At 40.4% G+C, this 17564-nt stretch overlaps 1 protein-coding gene across 5 annotated transcripts in view; it reads left to right on the top strand.

The window, feature by feature from the left end:
* LOC103170512 (Holliday junction recognition protein) overlaps positions 1-16433 on the top strand; it is a 41990-nt gene extending 25557 nt beyond the window's left edge. For all 5 annotated transcript variants that reach the window (XM_029081293.2, XM_029081292.2, XM_029081291.2 and 2 more), the window contains 9 exons: positions 770-825; positions 3345-3402; positions 6183-6316; positions 7727-7834; positions 9485-9560; positions 10967-12558; positions 13576-13639; positions 14915-14990; positions 15954-16433. In XM_029081293.2, coding sequence (XP_028937126.1) covers positions 770-825; positions 3345-3402; positions 6183-6316; positions 7727-7834; positions 9485-9560; positions 10967-12558; positions 13576-13639; positions 14915-14990; positions 15954-16068 — 2279 coding nt within the window. In that variant the 3' untranslated portion in view covers positions 16069-16433. The remainder of the gene's footprint in view (positions 1-769; positions 826-3344; positions 3403-6182; positions 6317-7726; positions 7835-9484; positions 9561-10966; positions 12559-13575; positions 13640-14914; positions 14991-15953) is intronic.
* The last annotated feature ends 1131 nt before the right edge of the window (positions 16434-17564 follow it).

Raw genomic sequence — 17564 nt, 5'->3', positions numbered from 1 at the left:
AATTAATGGCTTAGAGACCCTTTCTTAGCCCCCAATTCCTTTTGAAGAAATATCCCTAGATAATCACCTGACTAGTTCTTTCAACACCCTCAAATACCAGAAGCAGCATGGCCTAGTGGATAGAGCACGGGCCTGGGAGTCAGAGGTCATGGGTTCTAATCCCGGCTCCGCCCCTTGTCTGCTGTGTGACCTTGGGCAAATCACTTTACTTCTCTGTGCTTCAGTTCCCTCATCTGTAAAATGGGGATTGAGATGGAAAGCCCCAAATGTCCAACCTGATTTGCTTGTTTCCTCCCCAGCCTGACACAGAGTAAAAGCTTAACAAATACCACAATTCTTATTACTAGTTATTATTAATTCCCACATGTAAACTCCTTCCCAGTGCTTAGTTCAGGGCTTGGCACACAGTACTGGAGCAGGGTAGCCAAACTCCGGTTGGTGGTGTGGGTGAGGGGGGTTGGGAGGGGAGGGGTTTTCTTAGATCCCAGGCAGAGACACCAGCTTCCCAAAAGTCAACCTTAGTTTTCAAACTTGAAAAGAGATCCCAATTTTACTCTGGAGTAAGTTGAGACCATTGCTTATTTCTGAAACATCAATTAACAAATTTTATTTTGAACTAGATTTAACACAGAAACAGTCAACTTTGGGGATGTAGGGTCTTTTCCCTTTATGTGAGTGAAAAATTTTCTGTCCTAGGAGTTAGCAAGAGGTTTGGCTGACTTCTAATGCTAGACTCATAGTAACTTTAATTTTTTTTTTCTTCTCTAAGGACCAAAAGTATGGGGTGAAACACCACAAAAGATAAAGAAAAGAAACAAAACACAGGTATTTTATTAATGAATTTTGCAGACTTTTTTATTCTAGAAGAACAGTGGTAAGAATTATAGATATTGGTCTAGAATCGTAACCGAGATTGAAAGACATAGATACAGAACAGCCTCCCTATTTACTGAATTTGGGTCTATCCCGTCATTATGGGAGGTTAATACATTTTTCTCATTTACTATTCCTTTTTTGCAAACCAACTAGTAGGAGAAGTAGTTTTCGAAGCAGATTTTTTTTTCCTTTACTTTCTCATGAACAATCTCCTCATGGCAAGTCAACCACAAGAAGACAAACTAGGTAATACAAATAGCCCTCTCTAAATTGTTTATTTTTTAATTTAAGAAGCATCAGTTTTTCTCATAATTTCTTAAGGTGTTAGAGAACTATGGGGAGAGTGCTAGGGCCTGGTTGAAAAGCCTAAAAAAATAGAAGTAGTCCCTCAAGCAGTCTGTGCTGGGACAGACTTAGAAGTAAGATACTTATGATATATTTAACTGTAAATCCATAGTACTTGTCTGCATGCATCAACCCCTGATAATGTTAGCTTTGCCCTAGGCAAATTCTAATTTTTTTCCTGATACTTTAAAAATCCCTTCAGAAAATACCTTTGGTCTGAGTGCTTAGAACAGTGCTTGACATATAGTCTGCTTAGACTGTAAGCCCGTCAAAGGGCAGGAACTGTCTCTATCTGTTACCGGTTTGTACATTCCAAGCGCTTAGTACAGTGCTCTGTACATAGTAAGCGCTCAATAAATACTATTGAATGAATGAATATAGTAAGCACTTAGCAAATACTATTATTATTATTAGTGAGACTCTTTGCCCTCTCAGGGGTCCTGCACCCTTTCTCTTCCTAAATCACTAGACCACCAGGTTCTGGGGCTCCTTCTTCAACCTGACCCTTATTGAGTTTCTCCACTGATAAATTTCCTTAGAGGATGTTTAAATCTGCTTTCTTGTTATCTGTTTCTTGCTGATGACACTTCACTGTTTCCAGTCAAGTTAGAGATGCTATGTCAGTGAAATCTTTACCAATTATTTAATCTGTCTTGACTGTTTCTGATGAAAGACTTGCACTTTTTCGGGGACAATGAAGAGGTCCTGATCTTTGAGTTGGGACTTAAAGCCCTTCAGGAACTTGATGTAGAAGCACAGTTGCTTCCCAGCTCCATGACCCTTTCTTGCTTCTCTCCTTTGAGCTGGATAGCCAAATTTCTGCTGGTCAGATGAAGTATAAACACTGGATGATCTAACAAGGACTGTTTAGGAATGGTGGCAAAAATAGAAACCAGGGTTCCTAAATTCCAGTAAACTACTGTAACCACACATTCTACCTAACCTAAAGGCTCACAAACTGTTCTTTTTTCTCCTCCACTTTGCTGTTTACTGAATATCAATTTGTACTTCACTTTTACAATTTGATTATTTTTTATCTAAAACTGATTTGCTTTTATGAGAGATTTTAAAGCTTTAAGACAAGATGTGAAGGGGTTGGGTACAGTGTTATTTAAAAATAAAGTAAAGCATTTTAGTTGTTGCTCCTTGAAAAATGCTCATCAAGTGCTCCTTGAAAAGTCTGTCCCAACAATATAGGTGGCAATTATCACTACGATTTGGGTTTAGAATTGATTGTCATATGTTTTGAACGGGAGCCGTTTCTTTCATATCCATGACTGGATTAATGCTTCTGGAATAATCTGTTTTAACAGGTGTACCTGTTGTTTTGGGGCCCAAAATCATAAAAACTTCTAACCTGGTCGTACTTAACATGAGAATCTGGGAAATTATGTTGCTGTATCCTGTTACGTATTGAGCTTGCCTTTTTCCAAAAAAAAGAAGCTTCTGTTTTTGCTGTCATCATTTGGGGGAGAAGTTGCCTCTACTTTTTCCAAGCAAGAGTCCTTAAAAAAACAACAACAACCCTTTAATTTTGGAACAAACCAGCTGGGCTATTCTACTTTATACCTTCCCAGTTGCACCTAGTTCTTTTATAGTAAGGAGGTCGAATTATTGCAGAAGCTTGCATTAAGGAAAACGCACATCGTCTTACTAACTGTGGGCAATGCCAAGCCCAGAATGTTTCTTCCATCCCCCCAAAGCAGTCTGTCTCAATAGGCTGACATTGTCACCCAAATATTCCCTAATTCCCCTAGCCAAAACATGTCATGAAAACTGATTGTGTTACTTTCTCTTCCATGGTCCCTAGGAGAAACCTTATTAAGCCTGCTTAATTCTCCCCTTGCCAAGTTACAGGCAGATGCCCCTGCAGTGTAATTTCAAGGTAAATTAGCACTCAAAAGGCTGAGAAGTTTTATGGGAAACTTTAATTCAAAGAATACTGTGTTTTGGAAACACTGGGGTTAATTTTCTAGGTAGACCAGGATGCAGTTGTTGGATTATTGTGGACTAGTAGTGGACTTCTCACTGAGTAAAAACCAGTTGGTTTCAGATTTTAGTAGCTGTGAAACTAATGGTTAGGCTGATGAGATATTCATTTTATTCAAATTACATATTTTAAGGAAGCCCCTGTGGAGTCGAATAGTCAACTATATGAAGAAAATCCAGTTCCATCCAGAGGTAAGACTAATTTTCCAAGCCAATGAATGAGCCTGGCAGTATGAGAATCTAGGTCTGACATAACTTCTGCTATTTCTACAATTAAATTCCGTGACTGTCACTTATTGAAATTTTTGCTGTAATGTGATATGGGCTTATAAACAAGGTCAAGGAGTAACTTTGCCTGCTTGCCACTGGCAATTAGAAAATCCAACTGGGCGAGTAGAATAGGGACTGCCCTGGGAGAGAAAGGCATGGTGACGCCCAGGCCCACTGGGGACTGTTGAGCAGGCAGCTGCCTTTCCCTTTTAGAGAGTTTAACCTAGCCACCATGAGAAGAGGGACATCTTCTGACCCTTCCTTTGCATTCATGGGTGTAATCAGGGGTTGTCAAGAGCAGCAGCATGGCATAATGGATAGAGCACGGGCCTGAGAGTCTAATCCCAGCTCCGCCACTTGTCTGCTGTGTGACCTTGGGCAAGTCACTTCACTGCCTCAGTTACCTCATCTGTAAGATGGAGATCAAGATTGTGAGCCCCATGTGAGACAGGGACTGTGTCTAACCCGATTTGCTTGTATCCATACCAGCGCTAAGTACAGTGCCTAGCACATAGTAAGCACTTAACAAACACCATTATTATTATTATTGTCAACAAGAGGGGAACAGGAAGAACCAGTCAGTACAGGGACCCTGTTGCCCACCTGAGGTTTTTGAGAACTTCACGGCTCACTAGGGCACACTGGCCTTTTTCTCCCTCCTGCCCTCACCTTCATGAACCTCAGGCTCCCAGAAGCATTGCAGATAGATGGCCCGAGGTACAGCCTCAGTGCTGGAGGACCAGAAGTGGCAGCAGGCAGTGGTTAGCCTGTGATCTAAAGTCAAGATCACGGCTCCAATTGGATAATAATAATAATTGTGATATTTGTTAAGCGCTTATAATGTGACAGGTAATAAGCGCTGGGGTGGTACAAGCAAATTGGGTTGGACACAATTCTTGTTCTTCGTGAGGCTCACAGTTTCAATCCCCATTTTACAGAGTAGGTAACTGAGGCACGGTGAAGTGACTTGCCCAAGGTCACACCACAGATAAGCGGTGGAGCTGGGATTTGAACCTAGGACCTTCGGACTCCTAGGTCTGTGTTCTATCCACTTTGCCATACTGCTTCTCTGCTACTGCTACTGCCTTGGGCAGACCAGAAATCCAGGATAGACTCAATCACAGCCCTATCCCAGCCCTGCCCAGGCCTAACCTGGTCCAATATGCACCGAGATTCATTCATTCATTCACTCAATCGTATTTATTGAGCGCTTACTGTGTGTAGAGCACTGTACTAAGCGCTTGGAATGTACAATTCGGCAACAGATAGGGACAATCCCTGCCCAACAACGGGCTCACAGTCTAAAAGGGGGAGACAGATAGCAGAACAAAACAAGTAGTTAGGCATCAATACCATCAAAATAGATAAATAGAATCATATATACATAATATATACACAAGAGATGTACTGTCCCTGCCTACTGGGGAGCTGAAGGAGTCAGCTGGTCATATTTATCAAACGCTTACTGTGCGCAGAGCACTGCACTAAGCGCTTGGAAGAGTATAACAGACACATTCCCTGCCCACAACAAGCTTACTGTAGTCTAGAGGAGGAGACAGACATTAATATAAAGAAAGAGAACGAACCACCAAAGCCTGATGCAAGCATATCTAGGTTGATTTTATTTTCTCTCAATTTAGGTGTAACAAATCATGATTAATTAGGTTCTGAGTCAAGCTCTAATTTCCTCCTCTTCCTTGTCTTCCTATTGGGTTTGGTGACTGTTCTTGATTTCTGAACCCTGCTTTAAGCTTTCGAACCCGGCTCCTTCACCTAGGATGGGTTTGCTACTGGCTTTTCCAGCTTTATGGCTTTATGGGATCCTGTGACTATCCTACTGTCTTTCTGCCCTTCATAAATAAGCCTTCTGCACTCAGATATTAATTTATTTTTGCTTTTTCAAGTCAGTTCACTCATTCAATCAAATTTCATTTGTTTTCTGTCCAACTTTGTGCATTCCACACTTCTGAGTCCAAACGATTAGAAAAATGGTGACATCCAGGATAAGATAGGCACTCTTTCCTTTTAATATCCTATAAATGCTTTTAGAGAATGACTCTTATTCAAATTGAAAAGGAGTTGCAGTTAGTTGCTGGCATGGAAATCTTCACCAAACTCCTGCTCCTCGGCACTCATAGGCACTGACAACTCTGAGAACACATTTTGACTCATTCTTTTTCCTAAGATCCACATGGATGAACTATTAAACAGATATATACATAGTAAACAGGGCAAACAAGTATTTTTCTCTTGATTAGTTATTGCCATTTAGATCACTGAAATTAGGGAAAATCTGAAAAGGTGCTGATTTTTCGGATTAAATTGTTTGTCACGGTTCCTAAGCAAATTTTTAACTTTTAGCTTTCATTAACAAACTACATTTACCATTAGGAACTGATGTTCATCAGTGTAATTTTTGATGCTGCATATTCATTCCCTTGGTAAAATATGTTTATTAAAAAGGCAGAACTGAAGTCAGAGACCAACTCTTTCATTTAAAAAATGGGATATTCCTTAAATTAGGAAGAACAAAAAATCCTGTAAATCTGGGTATTTTCCAAATATTTCAGAGCTGAAACTCTTTTGCTTCCTTATTTGTGGAGTAACTGGAGATTGAAAATATTCTATTATAGCAACTAATATAATCTCTTCTAGGAAAACTTGTTTCGTTAGTTACTATTGGAACTAGTTTTTTACTTTAGATGCAGAAAACAGCAGTGGCGATGTTACATCTGATGTGGAGTGCGACAATGTTGAAGTGACTTTGATCGGAAAACAGCTGAAAACAATTAACTTGGAGGGAAAGACTTGTTCTTTTCATGAGAGCTTCAGTTGTGTAAGTAAATTTCACTAACTTGTGATAGACTTAGAAATAAAGATGAGAATGTTTGCAAATAAGACCATGTATTCCTGCATGCTCAAATAATAGCATTGCTTGTGGTATTTAAATGCTTATTATGTGTCAAAGACTACCCTATGCTCTAAGGTAGATTCAATACAGTCAGGTCAGGCACAGTGTCAGTCCCTCATTAGGCTCACATTCTAGGTGGGGAGAAGCAGTGTGGCCTAGTGGATAGAGCATGGGCCTGGGAGTCAGAAGGACCTGGGTTCTAATCCCAGCTCTGCCATTTGTCTGCCATGTGATCTTGGGTAAGTCACTTCACTTCTCTGTGCCTCACTTCTGTCATCTGTAAAATGGTGGTTAAGAATGTGCGCCCCATGTGGGACATGGACTGTGTCCAATTTGTCCATCTACCCCAGTGCTTAGAACAGTCCCTGGCACATAGTAAGTGCTTAACAATTCCATAAATAATTAAAAAAGGAAAGGTACTGAATCCCCATTTTACAGAGGAGGAAACTGAAGTGCCAAGAACTTGTCAGAATTAGATCCAGAGTCGCCTGACTCCGAGTTCTGTGCTATTTCCACTAAATTGGCCAACAGCTGAAATGAAGTCTGGAGAACATAGTAGTGTGTGCTCTACCTGAATCTCAGCTTTCCTGACTTCTGCCGTGTTGTTGCCATCCTCCTCCTCATGAACTGCCCTCTGCCGTTCCCTTCTCATCTGCTAATACTGCCTCAACTTCGAGTCCTAAACCTGGATTGTCTCACAGCTTCCCAGTGCAGCTGAAACCTGGAATATTTTGTTGCTTACCATTTCCATTTGGCCAGGCGTGAGATTGAAAAATCACTAGAATGAAATATGCAGCCCCCAAACCCAATTCACCTTGTGTGAGACAAGGATAAACCTGAGGAGCCCAGGCCCCCCGGTCGAGAGCAGGCCAGTTTGGGGTCCCTCGGAAGTTCCCCGTCTGCAGGAGGTGGAACCCGGTGGGCCTAGGTTAATGTGGGCCATCCTCAGACTTCTCCTTAGTGGACTGAAATATCCCTGCAGGTTGCGATGGTCCCTGGAAACTCTAATCTTCCCTCAGCCACACTCCTGCTTGAGCCCAGCCTTTGCATACAGATTGGGATCCGCCAAGGTCCCCGAGGCCTGGGTCAGGGCAGATTGTCCAAAAACCCTCGACTGACCGGGCATTGAGGGTCCTCTGGGATTCCCCATTTGGAGCTGCCAAGCCAAAATAAAATTGAATCTTTTGAAACATGTAGATGTAGTTTTGACAACCAAAGTTCACCAGGATGTCACACTACTGTAGGAGAAAGGGCTATCCACATTTGGTGGGAATATTCATTTCTCTTGTGGGTTTTTTTTGTTGTGTTTTGTTTGGTATTTTTTCATATTTGGAGCATGCTGCACTGGAAAGACCTGCACAAAATGAAATCAAAAAGAAGCGCCTTGTCAGTGTTGATGTGTTACTTCAAAATGACGAAAGGAATTATCCCAAATGGATAGAGGTAACCAGTCTCTTCTCAGGCTTTTCAGTTAATTTGGCTTTCATCCAATCTGAAATCAAATGACTGTTTCCATTTTTTTTCAATTCCTTTATATTCAATAATTCTGCTATCCTTTGTAAGGCCCCAAAATTTGTAAAATGAGGTGGAAATCAGCTAGAAAAAACAGGCATGCATAGCACATCACTAGCATCAACTGTTGGTATCTTTTTTTCATTTTTGAATCTAGTAACATGTTTTCAAGTTTATTTTATTTCCCCAAATTTGGTCAATGAAGCTCTTAGTTGCTCAGAATCTGGTTCAATAAATCAGTAGTATTTATTGAGCATTTACTATTTACTAAGCACTTGGGAGAATACAATATAACAATTTAACAGAGTTGGTAGACACGGTCCCTGCCCACAACAAGCTTACGGTTACAAGAATGGTTCATATCAATTCATATGCCTGTAATACACTAGGAATTAGATACACCCAGCTTAACGATATTGAGTATACCAGCTTTTCCTAGTGGTTTATTTCCCAAAAGGGACAGAGTATTGCAGCAGCCTTTGGACATTTGTCCAATGGCCAATAATGGCTGCCAAGACTCGTTGCGGCCCCATTCCCGGCTAGATGCTAGATGTCAGTATACAGCAGGTGCTCCCACTTCCCTTCAGGTTTTCCCCCACTGTCACAGCCAAGCTTGCATAGCATAGTCTTCTTCTGCCAGTTCTACCATCTTAATTCCAGATCTCATCACTGCCCTTAAAGTATTGTTTGGGGAATATGTCTGGGATAGTATGGTATTTATGAAAAGAAGATAGATTACTGATAAAGAAGGTAGGTAGGAAGAGATACTAATGATTTAAGAAGAGAAAGAGTTTACAACCTGGTTATGTGGCTCATTTTAAACAAGATGTGGGAAGGCCAGTAAAAGATTCTGATGGGCTGGTAGATTTTATTCACCTATTTGCAGTACAGCTCTACAGTTTTAATCTTCTAAATTCTATTTGTCCTGAGTACAACTTGAAACTTTTGTGATCACAAGCAAATTAAAAACTCAGTGCTGAAAATATACAATTTCCTATATGAAATATGTACCTAATTTAGGGTAAGAGTAGGTGGAGAAAATATTTGATCCAGCTTCATTGCCTTAATAATCAGATAAATGCAGTTATGAGGAAAACAAGACTGAGCCTTAATGGACTCAAGATGCTGGGAATTTCCCGATTGTGAATGCAAATTCTGAGGTTTTACTGAGTTTACAGTGATTGTAGTTGTTGAATGGGTCAGAGAAACAGGAGACCTGTTAACCATTCAACATTTCTAGTTCATGAGGAACATGTTGCATCTACTTACAGAAAAGAGCATGCTTAGTTTAGTAAAGAAAACTTTTTCAGTAAAGTATTTACTGAGTTACAATACTGAATAAAACGTAAGTTTAGTTCTCCTCCAAAGGTAATTATGCCTTGCTAAAATAGCCCTTCAGTGCCAATTAAATACAATAGTATGATTTGAGTTTAGATTTTCAGGACAGTATGAAATTAAGATTTTTGCAAAGAGGATTTTATGTGGATTTAAACAGGAGTTGGGAAAAAAGGGTTTATTAAAGATGAGTTTCTCGAGATTGCCGGTATTGCATTTAAACTAAAGAATTTACCTTGTTTCCAGTTGACAGATACAGGAGAAGCAAAACCTGTTCGTACTATTATTTCTTCAGTAAATATCTCAACTAAATCTCTGCCAGGTAAGCAAATTGCAAAAAGTATTTCATGGGGTGTGTTGGTCTCTAAAGATTTCTTGTGTAGGCTACATCTTACGCCCATTTTTTTTTAATATTCTGGTTATACTTTCTCCCCAAATTTAGCATGTGAGACTGTGAGCTCACTGTGGGCAGTGATTGTCTCTCTTCTGCTACATTGTACTTTCCCAAGCGCTTAATACAGCGCTCTGCACACAGTAAGCAATCAATACAATTGAATGAATGAAATATTCTCACACCTTGGAAACTTGAGTGTCTTAATTGTAGCTAGGAGATGTGGAGAAGTGCTGCTTTTTTCCCATTAGTTTTGAAACCCTAATTGAGTTAAATGTTGAAAATATGTATAAGGAGCAAATTCAGCTGACAAAATATGAACAAATTAGTACATGGATAAAAGATCATTCTTTGGGGAACAATAAGCCAGATATGGCATAACAATATATACATTTGTGATCAACAATCAATTGCTGTTCTTTATTGAATGCTTACTCTGTATGCTGAGAGCAGTGCAGCGTAGTGGATAGAGCTTAGGCCTGGGACCTGAGTTCTAATCCCAGTTCTGCCACATGTCTGCTGTGTGACCTTGGTCAAGTCACTTAACTTCTCTGGGCCTCAGTTACCTTGCCCTTAAAATGGGGATTAAGAGTGTGAGCCCCAAGTGGGACAGGAACTGTGTCCAACCCGATTAACTCGTATCTACCCCAGTGCTTAGAACAGTGCTTGGCGCATAGTAATGCTTAACAAGTACCATTATGATTACTATTATTACAGAGCACTGTACTAAGCGCTTTTGGAGTGTAGACTGCATTAGAGTTCACGGACATTATTCATGCCCACAGGCAACCAATGAACAAGGACCAATGAGTCCATTAAAAAGAAAGGACTTCCTCCTCATTCTCTCTTTCCTTTTTCCTTTCCCCATCCCTCCCATCTTCTCTCCATCTCTTCTCTTTGAGAGTTTGAGCTAATTATAATCTGATAGCCCAGGTGCATCTGATTGGACTTCTCTTTCAATCACATATTCATTCAATTGTATTTGTTGAGCACTTACTGTGTGCAGAGCACTGTACTAAGCGCTTGGAGAGTACAATCACATATCCTCCTTCTCTTTCCACTTTCCTCACCCTAAAGACGATTCCAACCACAAGAGTTGCCTTCTCCCTGGCTCTTTGCTCCCAGCAAATTCCACAGATACCCAGCCACTTTAGAAGAAGAGCCTATTAAAATATACTGCATACAATGAGGAGTTTGTGATCATTTGGTGAGTAAAGTTATAGGGAAGGTCTCATTAAAAATCTGATCCCACCAAAACAAGTACTTGAAGAACCCTAACTTTGTCCTCTCTTCCTTTTTCTTCCTCTCTCTCTCCCTTTCTTTCTCTCATCTCATAGGCTACCATGATAATGCTTCAGGAAGAAATCCAGAATCTCCACAGAAGCATACCTCTTCATCTCTTCAGGAACTGGACCCCTCCTGTCGTAGTTCAGTAAACAAGGAGGTTGTGCCCCAAAATCAAAGACTTCATCGGGATGAAGAAGCCAGTGGTAATTTTTACGTAGATCAGTATCTCACTGCAAATGAAGAGTGCACATGGAGCGATGTTACACTTCAAGACCTATACCCAGATATGGTGAATTCAATGAGTCGGATTGTGCGTGCGTCTTTGAAACGAACCTCGAACTCCCAAAACAAATACTCTTTCAAAGCTAGACTCTCCAGGAGGTACAAGTTGAACAACACAATAGCGAGGTTAGAAAATTCAAGGAAAGAAAAGTTAGATTTGCACTGGAGAAGTAGCAAAAAATTTCCATTTCCATACAATCTGAGTAAGAAAATGATTAATGAAGAGAACCACCAGAAGCAACTTTCTGATTTACCTTGCTCGGAGCCTTGCACTGATTTTGAGGCAAGTGAAGTAGTAATAGGTGCTAGAAGCATAGACAGTGGGTCAAGCAGAAAGACAGGCAGCTGTGAAATCTTACAGAGTACTACATTTCCAAGTTTTTCTCTTGGATTGGAAGATGTCCCTTTGGATGGAAGCCCATATGGAGCCTCTAAATTATCTCCGCATTCTAAATGGGACCCAATTAGGTCTAAACAATCCTTTCAAAAATACCCTTCCCTGGAATCAGTCGTAGGCTCCAGCACAGCATTTGATTCGATGGATGTAGGCAAAGTTGATTCTGTAACTTCATGTGGCATTTCAACTTTGAGGTCGCCAACTTGTAAATTGAACTTGCCTAATATGAGAATCTCTGGTGAAGGGCTAAGCAGCTGGAAATGGAAAACCCTTAGAAATGCTCACCTGCAGAGAAGCCATTCACTTCCTTCATCACCAAATAAAGATTTAGTACCAGGTCCCTGGAAGTATGATGATGCGTTTGAAAGAATTTTTCATGAATACTTTCCCAGCGAACCGCAGAAGTCCCTCACCCCTAAAATAAAATCGTCACCCCTGAGACAGTTTGGACATTTGTGGCTGAAAAGAAGTCCCAGGAAAGATGAAGATGAATTTGAAAACTGTTTTCGTAAATATTTCCCTAGAGACCCTCTAAAATCAGAAAGAACGTGGAGAGCTTCAAACCCCAAACTGTTTGTAGAGAAAGCAAGGCTGGTAGAGACTCATTGGAGGATCTTAGCCCCTTTGAGAAAATTTAATCAGGAATATGGCCTTAAAGAATCCCAGAGAACTTCACCCCAGCAGAATGCCAGAGAAATACCAGTGCCCCAAACAGTCAATAAACTTCAGTCCCCAGTGCAAACATCACCCGGCACCACCAGGATCAAGAGAGAAACCCATTTCCACTGTGATCCTTCACTGCTTTCCCCTGCAAAGAGACAGAAAAACATACTGAGAAGTACCTTTCCCAAAGAGCACAATCATCAACAGGAACACGGGAGAGATTGCTCAACTGAGGTTACCGGAATGATTCCCAAAACCTGGCAAAGCTGCAACTCCCCCAAATTGGAATCAGAAAATATGGTAACTTTTTTAAAATTATACTTTAAGTCATTGATAGTTAATAGAAATTGTTGGCTATCCTAGCATTTTTAAAGTGTTTAACATGTGCTAGAACATGAAAGGAATCTCTAAAATCTGGCAGTTCCTATAGGAGTTTTAACCTCTACTTTTTAGGGAGACAGAAGTCTTGGAACTGCACAGTAGCAGTATGGCTTCCTTTCAGGCAGCAGTCCCTATCAGTATGTAATAACTACTTCAGACCTCATCTTTTCAAGAGCCATATGGCCTATACATGGTCCCTGTCCCACATGGGAACAGCTATTCCATCCCCAGTTTACTGATGAGGAAACCAAGCCACAGAGTAAGTGACCTGGCCAGTGGTCACACAATAAGCAAGTGGTGGAACCGGGGTTAGAACCCAGGTCCCCAGACTTCCAGCCCATGCTCTTTCCACTAGGCCACTCTGCTTCTCGAGGACAGAATATGTCCATTGTTCTGCATCATCACAACATGGGAAAATAGGGGGTAGATTTTTCACACTCTAATTTCAACCCAATGCAGATGATGGGAAGGTCTTAAAACATTCATTATCAGTAATAGCTTTCTGAAGCAAATTGTGTTTAAAAAACACTTTATACCTCTTTACCCACAGTGGTTCCAGGAAGCTGAACAGATTGAGGAAGTGTCTTTCACATGTGTGCCGTGTGTTAAAAGTTTGGTTAACATTTCTGTTACATTAAGAGTGTGAGCTCTTAACGGGTAGGGACCATGTCTTTCTCAAACCCTCAGTATAGTGAATTGTATCCAGAGGGCACTCAATTATGTATCCGTGCTACTCTCTTCAGGTCTCTCTGTACCCCTTGACTCTTTATATAAATTTATCTTACGTCCATCCGTCTCCTTTGTATTTTTAAAAGACTTTCCAGAGGTGACTTTGATGTATTTGAATTCATCTCTCGACTTTTTTTTAATCTATATGTTAAAATAATGAAAATGATCACTTGATCTTGATTTAATGAGCTAAACTTTCATTTTCAGAACTCTAGGGGTTTGACTAGCCCAATGGCTAACCAACATGGGAGTCCCTGCACATTTACTAAAGGTAAGTGCTGGATTCTCTTTCTTAAAGCCAGATCTTTCCACCACCGACAGTATCGGTAAAACTTCATTATAGGGAGAAATAAGAAAAATTCTTCTTAAAATGAAAACTCACATTGTATCAACTTACAGTAGAGCTGTTGAAATATAATACTCTTGCTTTACCAAGTACTCCCAGTTGGTTCTTTGAAATCAGAAAAGTGTGCTAGTATATTCTCTTGCTTTTTCTGCTTTTAAGAGTGCAGTTGAGAACCTGGTTGAATGGTTTTTGAGGTAACCAGAGTCCACAAAGAGGCAAGAAGAGCACTTTAGGAGTGTGGGAGAAGGCGGCTTGTTGCCCTTCCCTCCCTTTTCTTGTAAATTTAGTGTAGAAGCCAGAGTCTGTTCTTTTTATCCTCTAGGGATAATTTATTTTTCCTGTAGTGTGGTCATTCAACTCCTGCTATGTTAGCAGGTGGAAACAATAAGATTGTAAACAAAGCAGCTTTTGATATGGTTCAATTTTTTCCCACTTTTTGATATTTCTGTATCTCAAAGGCAACAACATGAGATTTTTTTTTAGATTTGAAAGTGTATGTACTTTATAATTTCCTTATTGAAAGTGAATTCTGTGATTCTGCTAATCCCTACAAAATAATGTGTAAAAGTGAAATGTTACATCTGGAAAGAAAGGAGGTTTATGTTCTATTTAAATTTTAAATTATAAATGATTTTCTAAATTCCTGCATTTTCCCTAGATGCCTTTTTTTTTCCTTTTTTGGAACTTCACCACCCAGTTGTCTGTAAATGCAGATCTAAAAAGCATCAGTCCTGCTGGGTGGGTGCTGTGGATGGAAATCTGCTGTTGAGTGGTTTCAGAACTTGTAATATTGAATAATGATACTCAGGCTTATAGGAAGAATTAAAATCTTTATTTTGTTAATTTCAAAATACTAAACTTAATTCCTACAAAATGTGAAATGGCTTAATCAGAAAACCAGTTTTTAAGGTCCACCAGATCTTCAAGCAATCAGGATTTTGGAGAGGAAATGGAAAAGGAATTCATTCAACTTTCTGACAGGCTTTCTTATTTTCCCCTGCTTTTCTCTGTCCTGGGGCTCCTCACTCCTATTTCATTATTTCACTACAAATGGAATATAGCCTGAGGAAGTGATTTTTTTTGTCCTAAACTATCTTCTTAATCCATTATCTTACCGATCTTCTGTTTTAAGGTTGAAATTGATGTAAAACGTTTTGAAAATATTATCTACCTTGTTCTTTCCATTGATTTTGTCACCAGAATCTGGGACGTCAGGTGCTTGTGGATTAAACCGGAGGCAAATTTTTGGATCACCTGGGCAAAAACTTCAACCAAGGCAAGTGATATTTACACAGAAAATCTCTTATCAGTTCTGCCATAAAGTGTATTTTCATTAATGAGTTTTGGATAGAACGCTCTTGAGAAATCTGGGGTACGTTCTTCTGACAGTGGGTGTCTTTCTGGATAGACAGTGATTGCAGTGTCAGAAGAACTGGCATTTTGCATGTGCACGCCATCGATCAAAGCAAAAGAATACAGTTTCTCCTTAATACGAGGTTCTTCAAGAATACAACAAGCACATTATGGAACTGACTGATCTCGGTCTTTCAAAGGAGTTTTGGAAATAAAAAGTTTCTAACTCATAGTAAGCGTTCTATTTTGAGGGTTTAAGATATACTCAGTCCTTTGTGTAGGTGGCAACAGGATTTAAAATAGACAGTCGATCAGTGGTATTTATTGAGCATGTACTGTGAGCATGTATCTGGGGGGAGACAGACATTAAATAAATTACAGATGTGCTCCAGAAGGGAGAGGGAGTCAGGGAAAAGAGAGCTTAATCAGGGAAGGCCTCTTGGAGGAGATATGATCTTAATGAGGCTTAAACCTTGTTATTATTAATTATTAAGCTTAGGCCCAGAAGGAAATTACAGTCTACAGGGGGAGACAGACAGTAAAACAGGAAACAATAGTAGAGTATAAGGATGCGTGCATAAGTCCTGTGAGGCTGGAGTTAAGTATCAAAGTTCCTAAGGGGTGCATAGAGGTGATGCAGGAGGGGACTGTAAGGAGGGAAATGATGGCTTCGTTAATAGTCAAATCCTTTCTTTTCAGAGAATAATAATACTAACTGTGGTATTTCTTAAGCTCTTACTATGTGCCAACTACTGTACCTAGCACTGGAAGAGTCTAACTTCTGTGGAAGTTTTACCAATAACACTCTCTGTTTAGTTGCTGGAGGACTATAATTTGATTCTCTCTCTGTTGTTGTTGTTTGTTGTTTTTTAATTTATTTCTCCAGTGCCAGCAGGAAACTGAGCTATAGCGATGGAAGAGAAAGGAGGTCGATTGCATATCTGAATTCCATGTCAGTTGAGGATCCTGAAGAGGCGTTTTTGGAGGGCTACTTGTTTTAAGGGTCTTTTCAAGTTATGGCATCACATCACAGACACCCTCATTCTGAAAGTTAGCAAGGTGATTCTCCTTCTCTGAGAACTATTCCTTCGAAAACTGATCATAAGATCCCACGAGAGATCGTGTTTTCTATTTGTCTTAATGCATTTTAGGCAGTTAATTTTGCTCACTATCTTTAAGTGCAAAGTTCAGTAGCATTAACGCTTTCGGTCTCCAGACTTTAGAAAACTACTTCCTCTTACCTGTAAAGAATGGGAAGACATTATAATGGCTCTGTTTACCGGATTTTTAATGTAATTTTTCTTATAATCTCACCTTATTTTATTAAAGTTTTCAAAATCAAAATAAAGAGATCCTTTTATTTAAACCTTTTGGATAGTATTCAATGTTGGCATCTCCATTCCTTTCCCTCTTAAAAGCTTCTGCCTTATGAAGCTGATGGTCGACTCGAATCTGCCATTAGGGAAGTGGAAATAACGAATTCCACCAATAATACACAGTTTGGTATTGTCCCTACAATGTGTTTGCAACTTTGGATCTATCTAGACACACAGATAGGTAGAGATGCCAGACTGGGAAAGGTGAATAGGTCAGCAGGGCCTTGCCTAGGGTCAGAGTTTGGCCCAGCAAGCCCTGAAGCCAGTCAGAGGTGGCCGATCTGATCTCCGGCTGGCCCCAAGGCAAAGCCTCCTCTAAGCTCGGGCCCAGCTGGAGACAGAAAAGTCTAGGACTCCATCAAGAGGCAGTGCAGTACTTCAGGGCTAAGGCATGGCTCTCTCCCACTCATTCCCTCAATCAGTTGTATTTATTGAGTGCCTACTGAGTGCAGAGTACTCTACTAAGTGCTTGGGAGAGTGCAATACAGCAATAAACTGATTCCCTGCTCCTAATGAGCTCCCCCCTCCTTCAAAGCCTTATTGAAGGCACATCTCCTCCAAGAGGCCTTCCCTGACTAAGCCCTCTTTTCCTTTTCTTCAGCACCCTTCTGCGTTGCCCTGATTTGCTCCCTTTATTCATGCCCCTCTCCACCCCAAAGCACTTATGTATACATCTGCAACTTATTTATATTGATGTCTGTCTCCGCCTGTAGACTGTTAGCTTGTTGTGGGCAGGGAAGGTGTCTACTGCTCTGTTATATTGTACTCTCCCAAGTGCTTAGTACAGTGCTCTGCACACAGTAAGCGCTCAGTAAAATCAATCGACTGACTTGAGGGTGTGCTATCCAGAGGGAATGGGTTCCAAAAGAGTCTGGAAGCAGAAAGCCAGAACTGAGCCAAGTGAGGCTGTGCTTTTGAGTTATTCTTGCTTCCTAGAGTTACTTCTACTTTTCTGTCTGTTAATATCGCTGCCGTCGTCCCTGTCCCAGGAGCCTCTCCTGTCCTTCAACTGCCAAATCCTGTGGAGTCTGTCTTTGCAAAAACTTTGGGATCCACTCCTTCGCCTCCATCCAAACAGTTATAGCTCTAGTACAACTCTAGTTATATTGGGGCTAGATTAT

The sequence above is a fragment of the Ornithorhynchus anatinus genome, chromosome 16 (assembly GCF_004115215.2).
Source record: "Ornithorhynchus anatinus isolate Pmale09 chromosome 16, mOrnAna1.pri.v4, whole genome shotgun sequence".
Lineage (NCBI taxonomy): Eukaryota > Metazoa > Chordata > Mammalia > Monotremata > Ornithorhynchidae > Ornithorhynchus > Ornithorhynchus anatinus.
Note: the sequence above shows the minus strand (reverse complement) of the source record. Positions and strands in the feature narration are given on the sequence as shown.